We start from the raw sequence: 21616 nt of genomic DNA, 5'->3' as shown, positions 1-21616 counted from the left end.
TATTTTTGTGCTTGTGTGGACATGTGCTGTCCTGAAAATAACTTTTCTATTCTGTTTGCCCTTCCCAAGGCCAACAATGACATTTTAGCCTTCTTATCTGGAATGCCTGTCACTCGTAACACTAGATACCTGGACCTTAAGAACTCGGTGAGTTTATCTATACTTTATATCTATACACAGCAACTTACAAAGAAACTGAACCAGAGTTGATTTGATAGTTACATGTCTTGAAAAGTTGTTTTCCTGCAGGTGTGTGTGTGTGTGTGTGTGTGTGTGTGTGTGTGTGTGTGTGTGTGTGTGTGTGTGTGTGTGTGTGTGTGTGTGTGTGTGTGTGTGTGTGTGTGTGTGTGTGTGTGTGTGTGTGTGTGTGTGTGTGTGTGTGTGTGTGTGTGTGTGTGTGTGTGTGTGTGTGTGTGTGTGTGTGTGTGTGTGTGTGTGTGTGTGTGTGTGTGTGTGTGTGTGTGTGTGTGTGTGTGTAATATTCCTTTGGAAGTTGGATATTCAACACCTGTAAGACTTCTCTGTTATGATAATGGATTAGAATTCATCGCCTGTTTGTTTTCAAACCAGTTGTGTGTGTGTGTGTGTGTGTGTGTGTGTCCTAATCTACGTAAACTGCAGTTTTGTATATCTCAGGATTTCTGAATGTGTGATTACTCTTCTTCCTCGGTTGTTCTGATGCCTGTGTGTGTCCATCTGTCTGCCTCCCCCTATCCCAGTCCGAGATGAACATGTACAAGGATGTGTGTTATTACATGCTCTTTGCCCTGGCTGCATATGGTTGGCCCATGTACCTAATGAGGAAGCCTGCCTGTGGACTGTGCCGCCTTGCCAGCTCCTGCCCGTAAGCACTCAAACATACACCCGCACAGTTTTGATCTGTTTGGCTTTTGTGTCTCTTGAGCCTCTCCAGTGCGGATGAAATTTCACATGCGTCAACACTTGCCAAGTGGTAATCCACTGAGACAATACCACTCTAGTCATTAAACCTTTTCTAAAAAAGCGGAGCTTAGATGCCTCTATTATTAACAACTACAGACCAACTTTCCAACATCTTTGCACTTTTAACGTCCGCACTGTTTTTATTATTGTCTATGTTTTTATTCTCTTTGTCTTTCTGTAGTGCATTTTAATTCATGACATGTTGTGCTGTGAAGCACTTTGAGTCTGCCTTGTGTATGAAAAGTGCTATACAAATAAAGTTGCCTTGCCTTGCCTAGTTAGACTCACTGACACAAACGCTGTCAAATTAATCACATTCTTCTATCCACATTGCCTGCACTCGGATACTAGATAATTTCTCTGTAATCCTACCTGTGTATTTTTTTTCTCTTGTATTTGTCCCACATACTGCTTTACAAAGAAAATGTATGTGTTTATTTTTTGTACTTATGTGTTCTCCTATTTTCTTCTTATATTTTTCCCTCTCTCCCCAGCTGTACGTCAGTGTCTGGCTCTCGGTTGTCTCAGTCTGTGACAGTGGAGGAGGACAATTGTTGCGGCTGTAATGTCCTGGCCATACGGAGGCACTTCCTGGACAGGGACCTCAAGCAGGTTCAGATTGTCTACACTTCCTGCCACGATGCTGTGAGTAATCAGAGGTGTTTGGGCTCCACTTCCTTAATTAGACAAAAGGAAAACTTTTGTGGAGGTCTGAAGTACAACGTGAGGAAATGTTTTTTTCATGTGTCCTTGAACTTCGGTTCTGTATTGATGCTTATAACATTTGCAAAATGCACTGAGGGGAATTATGGTACGACTTTTTCAAGCTGTTCTGCACACACAGCCCTGCCTACAATGTTATGCATGCAAACAAACATCATTTAACACATGGGCGGCTGTGCAGTGCTGCACATCAACAAACTGTGAGCCAGTGTGATCCTTTAATGGCTTATTTTATAGTTTTGGCCTTCATTTGTAAATGTTCAATGGGCAGTAAGTCAAGTGTGTTCTCAGTAGGTGTACTCCACCGTGGCTCTTTGTGATTGTCATGGACAGAATCTTAAGGTACAGCCGAAGAGGACCCATTATGGTGGCCTCAGGGTTGCATTTCTGCTCATTCACTTCATTCACTTCTTTCATTCACTCTTTGATTTCACTTCTTGGTGAGTGGGTACTGTAGTCCCAGGTTGTTAAATAATCATGACAAAAAATGTTTTTAAAATCAATATTTTTCCTAATAACTTTGAAAGTGTAGTGACCAAAGGCACCTCTGCATTTAACCCCACTGTTTTGGTGTAGCTTTAAAAGTCAAAATAATTTCACTCCAGTTTCGCACAACTCCTAACAGTTTCCCATCCAAATGGGTAGCCGTATTCCGAATGACATCAAAACAAATAGTTGTTAAAATAGTTTCCTAATTTAACCAGATATTCGATTAACTAGTTCTATTTTCATGTGGAATTTCCCCAGCATTCATACTTTGAGCCACATGATGATGATTTCTACAGCAGAGCTCTTCTTTGAGCTCTTCATCCATAAACTTCTGTCCTGGAGTGACTTATACGACTGTGTGCAGTGGAGAAAATGTGTGACGACTAAGACTTCAGAAGTGCTCCGTTCGCTTGGACAGAAGTAGAACTAACACTTACCTGATCCTCTCACTTTCTCACCACAGTTAACTGTCTGCTCTGAATCTTCCATACAGGTTTATGAGACTCCGTTCTTTGTGGCAGTGGATCATGCCAAAAAGAGGGTTGTCATCAGTATCAGAGGAACCCTATCGCCAAAGGTGAATTTTTAGTTTTGTCGTGCCTTGTTTTTACATTAATATCGTAAACTCTTTTAGTTTTAGTGCATCGTGTTCCCTGCAGTATCTCACAACACCAACACAGTGAGAGCAGCTGAAGTTCTTATGGTTTAATGCAGTGTTCTCAAACTCCAACCTACATCCTTCACGGATAGAGCAGAAACGTGACTGTCCTAAATGTCTCATCATTTTTTTTTGCATGAGTATTTGAGAATTCCTGTAGTGATTTTAAGACATGGATTGAACCAACAGCTAAAAATTAATCACAGCAATCATTAAAACAAAGGTAAAACGTCTTTTAAGAGGAAAATAACTACTCATCCCATCGATTTCTGATGCTTTGCTCCCAACATGAAGTGTTGGATGTTACAGAGTGCAAAGATTAAAGAAGCACTTGCAAGTTGTTTGTATAAATATATATATTTAAGAGAGTAAATGTTAATATTAATTAAGTGTTGAGCTCTGGTTGCTCTCCAGTGCATCCAGTTTTAGTATGTATGATGTATATTTTTCATATTCCACCATAGCTGAAACTATTTCCCATATGATATGAACTTTATATATACCTGCATAGCTGAAACAATTGCTGTAACTCTTCAATAGGCAGAAAAATATATAATATTGATTTCCTCGAACGGTTGGGGGAAGCTGTGAGCATACCCTGCTTATTAACAGTTAGAACTTTTAACCATGGGAAATACCATAGCAACGACAGTTTGTGACACAAACAATTTGTAACAACAATAATTGCACTTACAAAATAACACCGCCGATCAGCATGTTTTTATACTCTATGTACTCGTGACAGTAGAATAAGCCATTTTGAAACACCTTTTCAAAGGCTGTGATCATCTGCTCTTTAGGTACCACTTTAACCTAATGTTGAGTCATAGAAAACCTTGCTAGACTGATACATGGAGTATATATGAGCATATGCAATTTTTTATATAGTCCTATAGCTCTTGCTTACGCTTCTCAGGTACAATTAATATAGTATAACCAGTAATAATCCAATTAGCAACGGGGATTGCAAATGGTATTTTTAATTCCTGTGCCTGATCTGTGGCGCTTTAATTAGCGCGTTCTTTTCGCGTTCTTTGTCTGAATTCCCATGTTTTCACTTCATCCACTTGTGATCTCTGCTTTATGCTGTCTTCTGTAGAAGTTTTTAATTTGTCTTGTGTGTATCAGGACGCATTGACCGATCTAACGGGGGATTCTGAACGTTTGCCTGTAGAGGAGCAGCACGGGACCTGGCTTGGCCACAAGGTCAGAGATTACCGTTTAAAAAAACTCACCTACATTACATTAAGTGTACTCCGCTGTACAGTCTCCTATGAGATTTTACCTTTTTACATTTCTCTGTTCATTGCGTACTTTCAACACGTTCATTTAATTTGTTAATAGTAGAATAAGTGTTATGGATATTTTATTAAGAGATTAATGACTCAGGCTTCCTCTCCATATTTCTGTCTCTCTCTCTCTCTCGCCATCCTCCGCTCCACTGAATCCCTTTCTCTTTCTTTCCACTCTTAGGGGATGGTTTACTCAGCAGAATACATTAAGAAGAAACTGGAGCAGGAAATGATCTTGTCACAAGCCTTTGGAAGAGACTTGGTACACGACTCAGTATACCTTAACAAATGATGTGCTCACTAATGAAACTTTTCCATAATTTTGCACAATTTGTGTAAGTAATTTATTCAAGGCTACGCTAGCTGTGTAAAAAAAACCCACTAACCCTACTCTATACAAAGAGTTCTGCAAATAGCACTAGAAGCGATTTGTTTAAGTGATTATCATCACCGAGCTAACAACAGTGTGCTGTTGTGAGGGTAATGATTCTGGCTGTCTCTCACAGAACAAGGGCACCATGCACTATGGGCTGGTGATAGTCGGGCATTCTCTTGGTGCAGGCACTGCTGCTATCCTCTCCTTCCTGCTGAGACCTGAGTACCCCACACTTCACTGCTACTCTTACTCTCCACCTGGTGGCCTTTTTAGGTAAGTCAATCCGTGAGTTTACAGGATGTGCAAAACACTATACAAGAGAAGGTCAGTCATTCTGCTAGTCATTAAAAGACTGTTTGCCACTTTCATGCATGAATCCCATGTTCATGTTTATAAATCTCACACATGGGAGACACACATTAAGATTTTTTTTTGGCAGTTTTTCAAGCATTTATTATATAGGACAGACAGGAAATGGGACGAGAGAGGGGGGGGCATGCAGTGAGCAGCCGCAGGTCGGAGTCGAACCCGCGGCCGCTCCATTTAGGACCTTCAGCCTCTTGACATGGGGTGACTGCTCGAACCCCTGAGTCACTGGCCACCCCATTGAAGCCATATTTGACATATTGATTCATACCCAACTGCTGCCACATGTTATACCCTTGTCACCGTTGTTTACTGAAGCCCTGGGTCCATTGGTCAGTGCACATCACTGCTAAACTTCAGAATACCACAACTAATATAAATATTTTTGCTCAATAGAGCTGTGAATTTTCAGTTAATCAGAAATGGTCCATCCTGTGTTTACACTAGAGACTGACATGACAGTGTGACCAATGTGGTGCCTTTTGTTTTTTCCTTAATTGACAATAAAAAGGCAGACAGGAAACGAGGGGGAGAGAGAGAGAGCATGACCTGCAACAAAGGTCCAGTGAATTCAAACCAGGAACGTTGCAGTTCATATCATACACCTTAAAGTCCCAGTCAGCAACATGTTTGATCAAATTTACTGAAGCCGGCACTATGCTCCGATAGAACAACATAAATCATCCGGTTTTAGAAAAAAAACGTGCCTCTACGTGCATGTAGAGCCTGTTGTTTGATTTGCAAATGCTTAGGTTGGGAGCACAGACACAAAATATATTCATTTATTTGAAACACACACAAAGTTTTTTGACCCATTCCATTATTCTTAAACTCCTAACAAGTCACAGAGAAGTGGTTTGCAAAATGCATTGTAGGTTTATGAAAACCAGGGTGTTGTAAAGTACAAAAGACCCGAAAAAGTGTTTTAGGCATGCACCCACATTCTGTGGTTTGCACTGTAATTTGCCTTTATTTGCATTCATTTTTGGTCCAGTGGTTTGGAGTTCATTAGCATTTTGTCTGTCTACACTAACACGCTGCCATACAGCTGGCTTCAGTGTTAACAGTGTTTGCTCTGGCAACATTCAGGGAGGGAGTCTGCACCGAGATAATATATAACTTATAACTCATAACTAAATGCTGCAGTGTACCTTGGATGTTTCTTATTAAAGTCAAGAGAAGGTAATGCCAGGCTTTGAGCATAAGACACAAGGAAAGTGACTTCCACTCACATGCAAATTAAATGTGGAAATTAAGTTTCTCATGTTTGCACCTGTTTATGGTGTGACATAAGCAAATGTGAAGGGAAGGTCCGCATTCTCTGCAGGCACAGGGATTTTTTTTTAAATCATTTATCACTTATTTTCTGTCCATCATTTCCAGTACTGTATCAACTAAAGAATATTTGTAAGCCCTCTTGTGCATACGTTCGGATAAATGTATTTCCTAACCACTTGATGTAGAATAGTGTAAAGTATTTAAGAACTTTGTGTTAAAACAAATGTTTGTTTGTCTCCACATGACCTGTTTGCATCGTTTAACTTTCCTTTTATTTACCCAGTGAGGATGCCATGGAGTACTCCAAAGAGTTTGTCACATCTGTGGTATTAGGGAAAGACCTGGTACCAAGGTTTGTCTTCTACTATATCCAGTATATTGTGGTGAACTTCACTTTGCTGCAGTATTACCACATGAGACGAACCTGCTGCTGGTCTCTCTCATAGACTCGGCCTGTCACAACTGGAGGGTTTCCGACGCCACCTTCTGGAAGTCTTGCAGAAAAGTAACAAGCCAAAGGTGATTGAATCTCTGAATCTCTCTTGAAGATGACAGTCAGATAGACTCGTAGACGCGTTGTACTATGAAAAGGAAAGATATAGGAAACTGATACAGTCAAGAAAATCCTGCGCTACCTCACAATAGTTTAGAGAAATACTTCATGGACTATTCACAAAAAACACATCTCTACCGTACAAATACTAATGAATGATTAAAAAGTTTCAGATTCACAACATATTTTCATTTTCACCCTTTTTAATGAACCACATAAACCTAGCAGCATCACACCTCTGCTGTATTTTTCCAAGTGTAGCAGTGGATGATTAAAAGAAACCCCTCACAACACTGCAGTCACTGTATCTCTGCTGTAATTAAAGCATCTTTGAGTTAACCCCTGGCTGCTGCAGAAACACTTACAATGTACAGAAGATATATTTAGATTCAGATGTTATGTAACATAACTAAGATACATTTTTTTCTTCTTCTTCTTCTTCTTTGTAACAGTGGAGGATCATTGCGGGAGGCACCAAATGCATCCCGAAATCAGAGCTTCCAGTAGAGGATGATGATCCTCAGTCTCAGCCGGCAGCGCCCCCCAGCAGTCGCCTGTGGCTCCACCCCAGTGACCTCAGCATTGCCCTTTCAGCCTCCACCCCCCTCTACCCTCCTGGCAGGATCATCCATGTGGTGCACAACCACCCTCCAGAGACATGGTGAGAAATTTGATTTGAAAGCTCTCTGTAGATTATAGCATTTAGATCCCCCCAAATGTTGTCTTTTGTGTCCTGTTTTGCTTTGCCCTGCGTAAGACTCCATAAGTGAGATCAGTCATCAGTTGAGTGGTATTGGCCCTCAAAGCTCGTCTTTGTACAAAACATACATTTTTACCACACAACTCCAGTGCACAAATGGTGAAGTTGTATAACTGATGCGTGGACTCGGTTAACTCAAAAGAAATCTTGTGGGTTATTTTCACACCGGTGACATAAAAGAACTGGCAGCTCAGTGGGCAAAGGTATACATTGCATACTGGGGACAGTGTGGGTTTAAAGTGTGTCACGTGGCCCTCTCCTACTCTTCTGTCTGCACTCTCTGCTACGCTGTCTATTACCACATTTTATTTCATAATCTGCCTTGCACATTTTTCTTCATTCCTGTTTTGTTTTTCATTAGTACTGTGTGGGAATATATTTAAAGGGGGGATATTAATCTTTTAGCAATAATGTTTAGAGATAATGAAATTTAGACAATAGTATCAAACATCCCTCATCAGCCGAGCTGTTTTCCATAGCCAGAATACATTTCAGTGATCTTGTGAATAACAGATGGATGTTGTTCTGTCTTAAAACAAATTAAAGTTATCTGTGCTATGAGATGGTAATAGCTGTTGTTGAGCATCTGGAAAAGAGAATATTTTGTTATACTCAGTCAGCTGTCAAGTAGAGCTGCAACAATTAGTCGACTAATTGATTCCCAAACTTTTCCTGCTTCAGACCCAAAAGATTGATTTGGTGTCTCCATGGGACCCGAACTTCCAAAAATACATCATGAATTCGTGCAATCGAGAGTGAGAGAATCACACAGATCATACTCAATGTTTACCTCTGCCACAGAATAAAACACATTATCAGGTCACCGTTCTCATCATCTCCAATAAAAATAGATTCTGCGACCCTAACCTCGGGATAGGCTTGGTTAGTTGATCGACAGAAAATTGATCAGCAACTATTTTTATAATCGATTCAACATTCAAATCCTTTTCATGCAAAAATGGCAAAAGAAAATTGGGCTTTGGACTGCCAAGAGACCATTTAAAGACATCCCCTTTGGACATTTTATACACCAAATGATTAATCAGTTCCTCTAGAGCAGGGCTCGGCAACATTTTTGATATGAAGTGCCTTTTTAATATGTTCTTGTTAATCTGTGTGCCATCATCTACATCTACTACGTAATTTTTCCCCCACCTGCATCATATTCTGTGAAAAAGCAAATAGAACTAACCAATCAGAGGCAGAGCAGGGCGGGTATTCACCGAATGCAGATGGGGGGGAAAGTCAATAAATCTACCACAAGTAACAGGTTGTGCACCTTTTCAATGACTTTGAAAAATGTTGTTTAGCATGCAGATGAGAGGGCACTTCAACATTTCCAAAGAACTCTCTTGCACACTTATTGCTAGTGTGCCATTAGTTAAGCTACCGTGTACAAGTGAAGGCACCCGTGCCTAAGGTTGATGACCACTGATCTTGAAAATAAATTTCAGATCAATGGATGATGAAATTAATCGTTAGTTGCAGTCCTACTGGCAAGTTAGAGTGGGTGTTATCTAACTGTTTGTGCCTCTGTGACGCAATCAAAAGTAACTGATGGTTGTATTGCAGACAACTGCTAAAAGCCAGTTTACTCAAAGGAAGTCTATGGAGGTGCAACAGTCTGATCTCTGGCCTGTAGTAGTTCACTGAAACTGCAATACTGCTGCGTTGGTCTGGCCATATCACAGAAGCAAGTAGCCTTGCGATCTTTAACCACCTTATGCAAAACCACAAGGAAGAAGTGGTTTGGCCAGCTTATCCTCACAATGACACCACGATTTCATCCTCATGTTAGTAATATCTGATAATGGAAACACAGCAGTGGAGCTACTGGGTACTTCTTCTTCATCCTCTTTTGTTCCGGTCCTCTTCTTCTTCCTCTTCCCACTGTAATTCAGTCATTTTAGAGTTTGCCATATGCAGCTAGTGAGCTTTTTGCCCCGACTTGTGAGTCTGTTCTGATTTCTAAAATGAGCTCATCTCTAAGGTCTGTCACAAAAGTCTGTCCGCTCAGTGCGGTCATAGCCTGGATTATGCAGCTACTCCCACATGGATACCGAGGCAGGCTGTTGCTAAATAAACATGTGCGTTCACTTTGTCTATCATCCCAGTTGACAGACTCTCTCTTTCCCTGTAGCTGCAGCCAGGAGGAGCCAACCTACTCAGCTCTGTGGGGGGACAACAAGGCCTTCGATGAGGTCATCATATCACCCGCCATGCTTAATGAGCACATGCCCCACATGGTGATGGAGGGCCTAAACAAGGTCTGTTTCATGAGTGTGCATGCAGCGGTGGTGGGGAGTTGAAATGTTGGTGAAATGACGTTTAAATCTTTTTTGTTGATTTCCAACTCTGGATAATTGAATTGGTGGATGATGAGTTTGTGTGAATTGTCTGTTAACTGTAACAACAATTGTTCATAAAGGGGAATAGCACTTTTTTAAATTACTTATTTGAAAAACAAAATCCAGAGACCAGCATTTTACTTTTGGTTATGTTTTAGCTGTAATTTAATTTCTTAAAATGTCCCTATATTAATTAATCGTTAGTATTTTACAATATAGTTGCTGATGTGTTTCGCTCTGTGTCGTGCTGTCTGTAAATGTCAATAGCTCCTGAGTCCTATCAGTAATAGAAGTGAAAGCTTTATCTCATGTATGCCTGGTAAAGAAGTTTGACATTAATAGAAAAAACTCATTTGAAGATGCATACATATGTCATCTCTCAGGCCTTTTAAATCTTTATGATTGACCATGACAGCATTAAAAAAGACAACTTTCAAATACATTGAAGTGCTTTATTTCATTGTACTGTTAAAAAACAGTTGCAAAGGCAGAAGAAAAAACATTCTTGTTTCCTCTGATCCTATTTTCAGTGGTATGCCTTTTATGTGTTGGGTTAAAACTTATTTTTGATGGTTTTGGAAGACTCTATGTCAATGTATGCATGTGACCTATCATTAACCTTGAACTTACCACACCTTTTGTTTTCTTCCAGTTTCAAAGCATGGGAACTGCTCACTCACTGGTTTTATGATATTCTCTATGGTGGTCTTTATTACCGTAATCTTCACGGGCATTTCACATCGGTTTTGATAACAGGGTATTAATGTGTATGTTTGCATGTGACGGATCCACTGGGAGTTGCACTTTGTTCTGGCTGAAGTTGTGTGCATTTGTGTGCGTTTGTTCCTTTGTGTACAAGGAGATTTATTCACTTGGGTTTTACATTACTTTGTGTGGCTCATCATAAATGGGCTCAACCTTGTGTCAGTATGTCTTTGGATGGATGGATGGATGGATGTGGGTGTGTGGCCTAGTCTGTAGTATGATACCTCTGGTGTTTCTGCAGGTACTGGAACCATTTTGTCCCCTGTCTGAGCAGGAAAACTTGGAACCAGAGGAGCCGGAAGTCAATCAACCAACCTCCAATACCACTGTTTTCATAACCTCGCAAACAGAATTAAACTCTAGTCCTCTCCCCTCTGATGATTCCTCCTCGACCGCCCACAAAGACGTTTCTCACGGTTCCTCCCCCGCAGAAACTGAGGCCGTCTCTTCCCCTCTGACTGTTGTTGCGTCTTCCTCTTTTTCAGATGCGGAGTCTGTTCTCCCTCCTCATCTTCTCTCAGACTGTACCCCTGCCTCAGAGCCGTGCTTGGTGTCAGTACCCCCACTTTCTAACACTCCTTCTAACGCTCACTTGGGAGCACTCTCAGTTGAAGATGATTCATGCATTCCAGCACAAATCCAAAAAGACCCACCCGACTCTCACCCTTGTGTAGATGCTGATGAGTGTGAGAGTGCTCGGATAGAAAATTCTCCCCTTAATATGGTAATATTACATAGTTCTTCACAAAAACATGAAGTCTGTAGTTTACAAGTTCCAAACAGTCCCTCTGATACTCTTGTATAGACTTTATGACACTCTAGACTTGGCCACCATTAGCCTCTGTGCATAATACATTTATACATTTATGTATGTCTATTAAAGGAATAATTCAGAGTGGAACACTTAAAAACTGTTACTTTTTAAGAGATTGTTTGGCTCTTTTAAAGTTGGGTTGTCTGAGGTACTTATCCATAGTCAGTGTATTACCTTCAGTAGGTGGCGGTCAGCACAACCCCAGTTTGAAGAAGTAGGCAGGAGCACCAGCGCGTAAAAAAAAATAAGCAATGCACTGCTGTGGACACATGTAGCTAAATGTATTTGAGACACCTAAAAAGGGCCACCTAAAAAAAAAAAAATCTAAATCGTTATAAGTGTGCGCTATATTTAGAATATTTTCCCCAGCTTTACCTTTGCCATCAGACAGCGCTATTTACGCAGGGGGAACTGAAGCCGCTATCTATGCTCTTGTCAAAGCCACCAGGCTTCCCTAACAAAAACATTTTACCTCGCAGAATACAAGAGTTGCTGGTCTAACTCTGCCTCGATCGGAAAGTTTGTTAGTTTAGTTAGTTCCTGACCCTTTTTAAAACACCAAAATAAAAATAAAATATAAATGAACTAACCATAAATATAGCGTATGCTTAAACTTAAACTTTTTTTTAGGTCAGGCTTTTTTAGGTGTCCAACGTATGTTTAGCTGCAGTCCCTATCCACAGCAGCACATTACTTAGCTTCCTGTTCTCCTGTCTGCTTCTCCAAACTAGGGGGCAATCCGACCGTCATCTACTGTAGGTAACACACTCACTATGGATAAGTACCTCTCACAACGCCACCAAACTATCCCTTTAATAATGTGACTAAATGGCCAGGCTGAGATGATGTGATTTCATTCCTATGAGGCTCAATAGGAGAAACATTTTGCCTTAAAACTCAAGATTTTATGTCAGTCTTGGAGAAAGGCGTTCTTCTGGCAATAACATTTAAAAAGTGACCATAGAGGAGGGGGAGAGAGCTTGCCAGTTCCTCCACTAAAACAAGTCAATAAAGACTGATGCAAAGCTGCTCAACTGATATAACAGTTGAAAAAATTGGAAAATATTGTTATTAAGACTTCCTTTTGCTGTTTCCACTTACACATAACGAGTGGCGGCTGGGTGCTGCAAGTCCAAGCAAGTTCCCCAGATGCCGTAAAAGGGTGTTCGCGGGAAAGTAGGAAACGGGTTTACAAACTCAAAGAATGTAAATATCTGACAAAGCAAGTGGCAGGTTGATGTAAGGAATCTGTACACAACAACAAGGGAACAGGGTAAATGTCATTACTTAAGTATCCCCTGGAATACATTACAGGTTAATGGTGTGTATATCACGTTATTTGTAACCCTGCGTATTAAGTCCAAACCCACCTGCACTCTTTTTCTCTTTAATGAGCTTCATCGCCCAGCTGAACTCTTATAAACCTTTCATTCTTTTCCATTCCTCTCACAGCTACAGTACATTTGGTCAAGTGCTGTGGCGTGAACTTGCTAACCCCGTTCCTCAGGCTAACAAGTTTTCTTTGTATTCACAAAGTTTCCATGGTAACCTAATTTCTTCCACATTAACTGCTCTTTCTTCCTTCTTGGCTGGGGTTTTTCAGGAGCTGCAGCACTTTTCTTCTGCTCTTTTTTTCCTTTTTTCAAAGCACATTTTCAGCTTTTGCTTAATCATAATCCCTTCAAGGAATTTGTTAATTATTGAAATGTGTAAATACGGATACCTCTGCTCAGCTGTAAAATTGCTACTCACTGAGTCTTACTGCCTTGTTACAGTCAAGACTCTGCAAATGTGATTATTTTTTATGTTCTCCACCATGCATTTCATAATGCTATGTCAAAATGTGTTGTCATAAATTATATATATCATATGAATCTATGGCTGCAGGGATTGCAGTACATTATTGCATAATGCAAAATTCAAAGTATATTTTTCTCTCTCTCTGGGTACTCGGTGTACAGTCTCATGCTTTGTTTTTTTGTGTCGTGACTACAAGTGTGTTTGATATTGTTGTTGCCAAATATTTGCTGTAGTTTAACACTTACAGCCATCTTGTCCTCATTTATCATCGGTCACACTCACCCATGTAACATCCTCATGTTTTCATTTGTGACCCATAGCAATCTGCATAACCCTAACGTAATAAACTTGTTTGTTTTAATTTTTAATTTTTAACACACTGAGCCTGTGTCCCTGTGATTTTCAGTCTTTTTCTACATTCATCTCCATTCAATTTTTGCCATTTTATGTTCCATTGTCACATGAATTGTATGTATTTTTTATGTCCTCTTCCTGTTCCACTTGTTTTTAATCCATAATGTGCTTCCACCACGTGTTTTAACTCATTAAAGTTAACCAAATACATGTGTGTGTTGATGTGATTTTCCGAACTGTTAACTGTTACCACAACACTGTTTTTTCTTGTATGTTTTTGAAGTTTCGTATACAGTTCTCTAATGGATAACTATACCCTATCATACTGTAGTTCTTGTGTAGTTCTTGCTCAGGCGCCATGACTCCATTGTGGGCGTTTAATGTCAGTTGGAGTAGGTGGAAGCTCACCATTAGATTGCACTTACATTTATCTGAACTACAGTGTGGCTCTTTAGCACTATGATAATAGATGTAATCATATCTGTAGTTAAATATAAATGTAGTGGTTTCTTGGACAATATCATTGAAAACCATTATAATCTTACTTAAGGTGATCCAAATGTGTTAGACCTCTGTAATCTTGCATTTATTATGCAATATTCATGTGCCTGATAAATGATCCAAGTTTCTAAGGATGAAAACTGACACAGTTAATGGCCAGTGGATTGTACATAGATCTATTAAATCATCTAAACCTTCAGTTTTTTCATCCCACCTGCTAACAAAAAAGTAATGGGTCATATTTTTAAAAAAATATTTTTTTAACTTATTTCTGTCAAATTTCAATAAATTGAGATTCCCCTGCATCCAACTTAAAAAAAAAACGTAGCATAGAAAAGATTGAAATATATTTATATTCTGTTCTGCAAAATTAAGCACGCAAAATAATTTGAATATTTGTTGGTGTAGTGCAGCAGTAATATAATTTTAACTTTTTTTCCAGTTAGAACTGAGCTTGTGTATCTTCTTTATGCAATCATTATTCTGTTCATGTTGAATCTCAGTGCACACCCTCCCTGCTCTCCTGCTCCCACCGTACCTTCAAATCATGTGTCTGTGTGCGCCTTTGTGCTTGTGACAGGTACTGGAGAACTACAACAAAGGGAAAACTGCTTTGCTGTCAGCAGCCAAGATCATGGTGAGCCCCACAGAAGTGGACTTGAATCCAGAGAGCATGTTCGTGGATACATCAACAACTTCTCAGCAGCCGACGCCTACAACCCACCACCGCAGGAACAGTAGTGTTCGGTTAGTACACCAGGCACCACTGTGGGTGTGTTGGAGCCTTAAAAAAAAAATATGAAACCGTTTGTTTGAATTCCTGTATATTCAGTTTCACCTGTAACGTAATATATAATGAAGCAAACCTCTTAAACCGTAGGGATAATCATGGGGACATGTCTAATTTGAATTTCAAGCCAATACTAAACAATACTACTGCTACTAACTGCTACTTTATTGTTTTCTCAAAATCATTGTTTCTGTCTGTTCCGTTTGGTTTCAAAAAACAAAACAAAAAACAAGACAAAAACCCTTGTCACGGTAAGCAAAGCATGCTAATACTAATTTTGCATAATGTGCTCCCTTTCCTCATGCACGCATGCACGCTGTCTGACCACAGAGCAGTTGCAACGTATGGTAGTATTTAGTTCCCTCCTCACTCCCTCTGATTAAGCCCCTGTCCGAAGTCAGTTTGAACTCCTCGTAGTGATGATTGAATTATGATTTCATCTCTCCTGTATTATAAGCTAATACAGGAGCACTCGGGTACACTTCTGGTCTCCCAGTCTCTCCTTTCTCTGTTCTTCCTTCCATCTATATGTCATGTTTTGATGGTGTTCGCCTAGTCTGTTTGATCTAGATATGGTTTAAATACTAACACCTTCCTGTTTTTTTCCCCCTTCTTTAACCCTGTGTAAGTAGTTTTGAGCCAGTTTTCATGTCTGCCTTGTGTTTTGGATCCCCTCTCCCCTCCTTTCCCTGTCACCACTCTCCAACCCCTTCTTCTCCTCTAGTTCGTGTGCCCAATCTGAAATCTCTCTGGATGGTTTCTCTGAGTGCCCTCCTGCCCCAGTGCCTGTAGTGCTGCGTGGAGCACGGGAGCGCCTGGCAGTAGAGTTGAGGGACCGCAAAGCACCTCTGGCCCTCATGGAGAGTCTTTCAGACGCCGAATCCCTTTACAGTCTTGATTCCCGACGTTCCTCAGCTGCTCTCAGGGGTTCACCGATGCTGAGTAGCCTTCCGTTCCCTTTGGATGCCCCGATCCCCGAGGAGAACCCGTCTCTCAGCTCTCGCACTGAACTACTGGCTGCTGACTGCCTCTGCCCGGAAACACCAGAGCACCTTGGTGAGGTTGGGCCATTCTTTACCCCTCTGGAATCCAGATCCACCCCAGATTACCCCATGCGTCTGTCTCCCGCCACACCTCACTACAGTGGACACCATTCCCCAGCTCTGATGAACCAGAGCGCCTTGGCTCAGCATTTCAAGCCAGAGACCAACACCAACCGAAAAATGCTTCCTGATGGGGATCACCAACAGATGCCTGGTGTCTACAGCCCAGGGAGCACTCCTAACGCTCCCCTTAGCCCACAAATTGGTTCTAGACCAATGGATAGAGAAAATGAAGACTGGGAGCAGGAGACAGCAGAGAAACAGTTAAGTGAAGAGACCAGACCGACAGCTTCTACTCCTCCACCCCAACTGTCCAATGGAAACCCCAGTCAGGCAGTGCTGGAGTTCGCCCAGTACTTAGACTCTCTGTTCAGACTGGACGGCAGCAGCTCTCCGCCTCTGGAGCTGTCTGACGGGGAGTCTGAGTCAGGCCGGGGCTCCTTCGGTCAGGGTGAGTATCTCGGAGATGGACAGCCGTTAGATGACAAACAACTTCTGGCCAGAGCAACACTGGAGCCCAACCTAGTTCCCAAGCCCCCACGCACTTTTGCTGGATCTGCTGACCCCTCTTCGGGCATCTCTTTGTCACCCTCTTTCCCTCTGTCATCGTCTGAGGAGCTCAACGATCTTTCCCCTGGCGAGGGCGCCCTGCCAGCCATGCACTCCCTACGAACATCTAGCCCTTGCCACTGTCCTGAAGAGAACACACTATCATCTATGGTGTAGTGTGCAAACCAAGACTCCTTTGCTCTAAACTGAGAGGTGCAGTCATCCAGAACGTGAAACATATCACAGTAAATGCATGCGATGGAATGCAGTCACTCATCAGAGATCCAATTACAGAACTTGACTGATCAACTCAAACTCTTTCCATTCTTCAGGTGTCCCCTATGAACGTTGTTTATAGCATTTTCACACTATTGCAATGACTAAGAAAAAAAGATACCTCTCTCTGCATGCCAGGGGGCTGTACTGCTTTTGGGTGAATATGAATAACTGTAGCTTCACAATGTCATTCCAAAACAATGTCGTCTTACCCACGTAGGGACGCATCAGCATTGCATCAATTCCCTGACTTAACAAGATCAAAGGGATAATACTTAACTGAGCAGGGATTCAAAAACTAACACTGTAGAAGAGGTTAGCATAGGCACATCATCTGGGTTTGATGTACTGTACAACTTACTGCACCCTCAGCATCTGCGGAAATTTTGTCCAGCTTTTATTTCATTTTTATTTTTTTCAAATCAGGAATGTGAAGATGGACATATTCGTCAGTCAATAGCAGTGAGAAGACATTATGAAATGTTCCTCAGGTCTATAAAGAATTGACTCTGAGAAAGAGAGTGTGTTGGTGAGAATTCATGTGTCTTAAGAAAATGTAGTGATTGTGACAAAGTTATTACAGACGCCTATGGATGTTTTTTTGAGTCTTTTGGTTACTCTTTATAGTGCATGAAGGTTTTTTTTTCTTTATTTTTAAAGAGAAATTGTCAATAAGCCACTTAGATTGCCATTTGGATACTCTTGCACACATCATATTGCTCAGTTTACCCCCTTTGCCAAAAAAGTATTGCCAAATGTATTTATGAGATGTAGTTTTGTATATGTATATGGATATTGCTTTATTTAAACACAAGCTAAGTTCATTATCTCCTTCCCATTCTGTTGGTTCCCATGTAGACTGTTACACAGCAACACCACAGAAAAGATGCCATCCAGACCTTAAACACTGCCATGGCTTTTATTTGGAAAACACAACTTCTGTACCTTGGGTTTAAACCAATAATGGACTTGCTACTACTCGTCCTAGTCTCATAACAACTGTACCTTTCTCTTTGGAGAGTTATTCGCAATGTGCCCATGTCAGGGTCTGCATGCTTTATGCATTTCAGAGTAGCATGGCTGGTATAGAACAAGTCTTGTCACCAAGTCACAGTCGATAAGCTCTAAACATCCAGAAATGATCATGTATGTAAAACCTTTTAGAGGCTTATAACATGCCTGGGTCACGACAGGACCAAATTGTGTCTGTACCAGGATATCATCGCTCTTGTTCTCGAGGTGCTCTCAGTCATCTTGGACGTCAAGATGTTTGCTTCCCTTTAATGTGGTTCATCTCAAACACCCTTGAGGTTGGACTGAATGAACAAAGGGGCTCGAACATCACGTATGCCAATTCTATACATGGCATACAATCTTCCACATCACTCTGGGTGTAACAGGTGGCTCACAATTTACATTATTTATTACCGTTAATGTTGTTATCACTTTTATTGCTATATTTGATGGTATTATTATCCTTATTGCTCTTGCAACAGATTGGTTTGATGTCAGTGGTTTTTATCTCAGTTTTTGGGACGGTGTGGGGAACTTTTTTAGACTTTCCCAAATGTAAGGAGTTATATATTTCAGCTTTTTTTCTGTCCGAGTAGAAAAGTATTTGACATTCTGCCATGGCATGGTGACAATATGCTCTTTTTACAAATGTTTCATAGTGGTGAGACATGCTACAGAGTGACAGCCTGCTCATAGTGACCTTTGATGCAGCGCCACCGTCAAGCCTGGAGTCACCATAGTGATCTGCACAGTCTCTCTATTAGGATTTAGATTTTCTGCGATTACTCACAGCAGATATTTCAAGTCAGTTTACAGTCACACTACTCAAATCATGCTGCCAGTCCCAGTAGTCTCTTACAAGATACACTTAAGGTTGGGCCAGCATTTTCCAATGTTCAGTAGCTTTGCTTGCAGCGGGTCATACACTAAATCACTGCTGAAAGGAAGCACTGTAATACTTTCCACCATGATGTGTACAGCACCATGTTCTATGTGTAATTATTTATGCAGATGTCTTTAAAAAAGAAGAAGATGAATTCCAATAGAGTCATGTAGAAAACAACTATATAACAATAAGGAGATAATGACTATATTAAAAGATATCAGAAATGACATATAGAGAAAAAATATTTCAACTATTTATTCAAACTATTGGCAGATCTACAAATTGGTCTATATTGAAAGAAGAATAATTCAACTATGTCTTGTCCATGTTTACCTGGTTTGCTTCCCCTCCTTTCCTGCCCCACAATGAGAATGTATTTAATCCCTCCCCCTCACTGCCCTGCCTGTAATGGAATAAAATACAAACCATGAAAATAAGTAGTAGTGTCTCTCGTATCTCTTTCAGCATGTGCATTTAATTCTGATTTAAATGAGCCACAAATTGTAGTTAATCTCTCAGGTTTTCTGGGTCTGCTTCTTTACTTTTCTGCTTCTTCTTTTCCTCACTGCTACGAATTGTTGAGATACAGTTTTGCTTGAGTATATTAATAAGAGTATAATGGGAGTACACATTTCTTATTTAGGAATGTGTGTAATCAAGATTCTATTGAATTTAGCCTTTAATAATGTATATTGTACTGTATGTGCCCATATTGTAAAAAGTGAGAATTCCATGTTTTTTTTTTTAACTTTTGAGCAGCTCTAGGGGCTATATAAACGCTGTGAAAGTATCAAAACGCTCCAGCCACAGAGAAATGCACACAGCCTGTATTCAGAAACAGAGTTTTTAAACGAACTGTCAGGACTTCTGTCCAGTTGTGATGTTACAACAATTCTATTTACAGGTAGAAAGTGCCGCCACAGTGCCGTTACAGTCTTTCCGCAGCTGCAATGACAGTGAAGAAATAGCAAGAGCACAGCTACGGAAGACCCAGAAACACTGACCAATCAGAGCAAACTAGGCTTTTTCAGGAGGGGGGTTCAAAGAGACAGGTGCTCAAATTGAGCATTTCAGACAGGGGGGGAATACAGATATATTCAGACTGACGGTATGACAAAAAGAATGTGTTTTTTTAACTTCAAAGCATGTAAACATGTTCTAGTAGAAACCCAAAATGCAAGCATAACACCGGCCCTTTGAATTATTGACTTTTGATGTCACATACCATGGACACGTGGATGTTCAAGAGTAGTTTTTGCCTAATAAACATCCTTAAAAAGGTTTGCGCTTTAAATTTTATGTAAAGAATGTGTTATCAGTTTTAGGAATGCTGAGTAGAGATTTTGAGTAAGGATGGTATGAGTTGTTCTGGGTTATATTTAGGCCCAAGTGTAGGTGCAGTGTATTTTAAGTGTTCAGTAGGTCTGATAGAGATCGGAATCTACTGTTACGCCTCATGGAGCTTTTATGGGTCAAATGACACAATGGATTGGTGGTGGTTGTTTGATAACACCATTGACCCACCTCAGACCTGTCTCATGATGTATTATGAAGTAAAACGCATCAGCAAAACCTGGTGTATCTTATACTGCAATACCAAGTTTTACTGCAGGTATATTACCTTACTTAAAGACAGAGAGTCAGTGATTAGGATATATAAAGCAATGATTAGATCAGTTCTTCATTTTGGATGTAGGGCTTATGGATCAGCAGCACCTAGTGATTAAAAAAGTGGATATGGTACAAGCTTTTCAGTTATTCTGGCTAATTAGACCTCTGCTTAGGGTGAAGGTGGTGATGAGAATTTGGTGGGAATTTATGAGGTCATAAATGTCCGTCTACCACTAGGAATGATAAAGGTGTACTTTCTCCCGCCTTAACAGGTGAAACAAAGCTATCAGGAGACTCTGGAAGATGTCAATCAATCACAGTATACACACCCACACAGTCCTGAGAAAAGGTCTAATCAACCAGGTTAACTGAAAACACCTGTGTGGGTGTTCAGGGGCGTTTAGCCCTGAGAATATGTAGTGGAGCATTTCTCACTAGTGAGACTCTACACTAATTAAAACTGAGAAGATATAATACTTGGGTTCAAATACTTGATGAAAATAAAAGGAGTTGGTGAAACCTTCCCAGCGAAATGCGTGCCAAGATCAACCTTGGGAATTTCGAGGAAGAGCAAGTAAGGTCGAACAAACTAAAACTTTTTTTTTTTAAAAGAGAGGAGGAAATTGGTTTTATTAATATTGATGCATGCCCTCCAGTCTGTTGGCCAGTTGTACCGTTATGGCTTATTCCAGATCCTGTAGTTAAATGTATCTATTCGGAATAATAACAATATATAAGGAGAAATAAGGAGATAAGAGCTGATAAAACGCTAAGAGCTGTCTGCAGCAAGAATGGAGCGCATATTTACACATTTATACAAAAGGATCCAGAGAGCGGAAAAGTTGCATTCCAAGTAACCATTCCCGAATTAGGAATAAAAAAGTGAGTAGTAGTTAGTATTCACAGTAGAGATACTAGCAATTTATAAGCAAGTTGGTGGGTAGAGGATAATCAACCAGACATACAGTTTATAGTGATTCAGCAGCTTATTTCAGTAAAAGACCAAATCAAGACCTGATATTCTGACAGATATTTATCAAAAATCACAAAGCAGGGTGTGAGGTGGGTTTTATTGGGGTACCAGCACAAATGGGTGGGAAATGAGTAAGAAGATTAGTTTTTTTATGAGGGTAAAAAATGCTGCCGTATAATTCAGACTGTTAGTGTTCAATTATAAATAAGTCCTTAAAAGAAAGGGAAAAGAAAAGAGGGGAAGACATAAGCCTACTATAAAGTAAGCCTAACAGGAAAACAATGGAAATAAGTGGATTCTGTTGTCATAACCAGATTGAGGCTTGGTCGTTGTGGGTTAAGGAGTGGGCCGGCTCTGATTGGGAAACACCCAGATGGAAAATGGAAATGTGGAGG

The 21616-nt window shown here is 40.5% G+C and overlaps 1 protein-coding gene across 1 annotated transcript in view; it reads left to right on the top strand.

Annotated features, from left to right (window-relative positions):
- dagla (diacylglycerol lipase, alpha) overlaps nt 1-17020 on the top strand; it is a 51236-nt gene extending 34216 nt beyond the window's left edge. The window contains exons 8-20 of the mRNA XM_083915552.1: nt 70-147; nt 720-844; nt 1437-1587; nt 2648-2731; nt 3941-4018; nt 4286-4366; nt 4611-4753; nt 6408-6476; nt 6571-6643; nt 7130-7338; nt 9578-9704; nt 14600-14766; nt 15534-17020. Of these exons, the coding sequence (XP_083771678.1) occupies nt 70-147; nt 720-844; nt 1437-1587; nt 2648-2731; nt 3941-4018; nt 4286-4366; nt 4611-4753; nt 6408-6476; nt 6571-6643; nt 7130-7338; nt 9578-9704; nt 14600-14766; nt 15534-16638 (2490 nt within the window). The 3' untranslated portion in view covers nt 16639-17020. The remainder of the gene's footprint in view (nt 1-69; nt 148-719; nt 845-1436; nt 1588-2647; nt 2732-3940; nt 4019-4285; nt 4367-4610; nt 4754-6407; nt 6477-6570; nt 6644-7129; nt 7339-9577; nt 9705-14599; nt 14767-15533) is intronic.
- Nucleotides 17021-21616: the final 4596 nt, after the last annotated feature.

The sequence above is a fragment of the Echiichthys vipera genome (assembly GCF_963691815.1).
Source record: "Echiichthys vipera genome assembly, chromosome: 1".
NCBI lineage: Eukaryota > Metazoa > Chordata > Actinopteri > Perciformes > Trachinidae > Echiichthys > Echiichthys vipera.
This window is presented reverse-complemented; position numbering and strand designations above follow the sequence as displayed.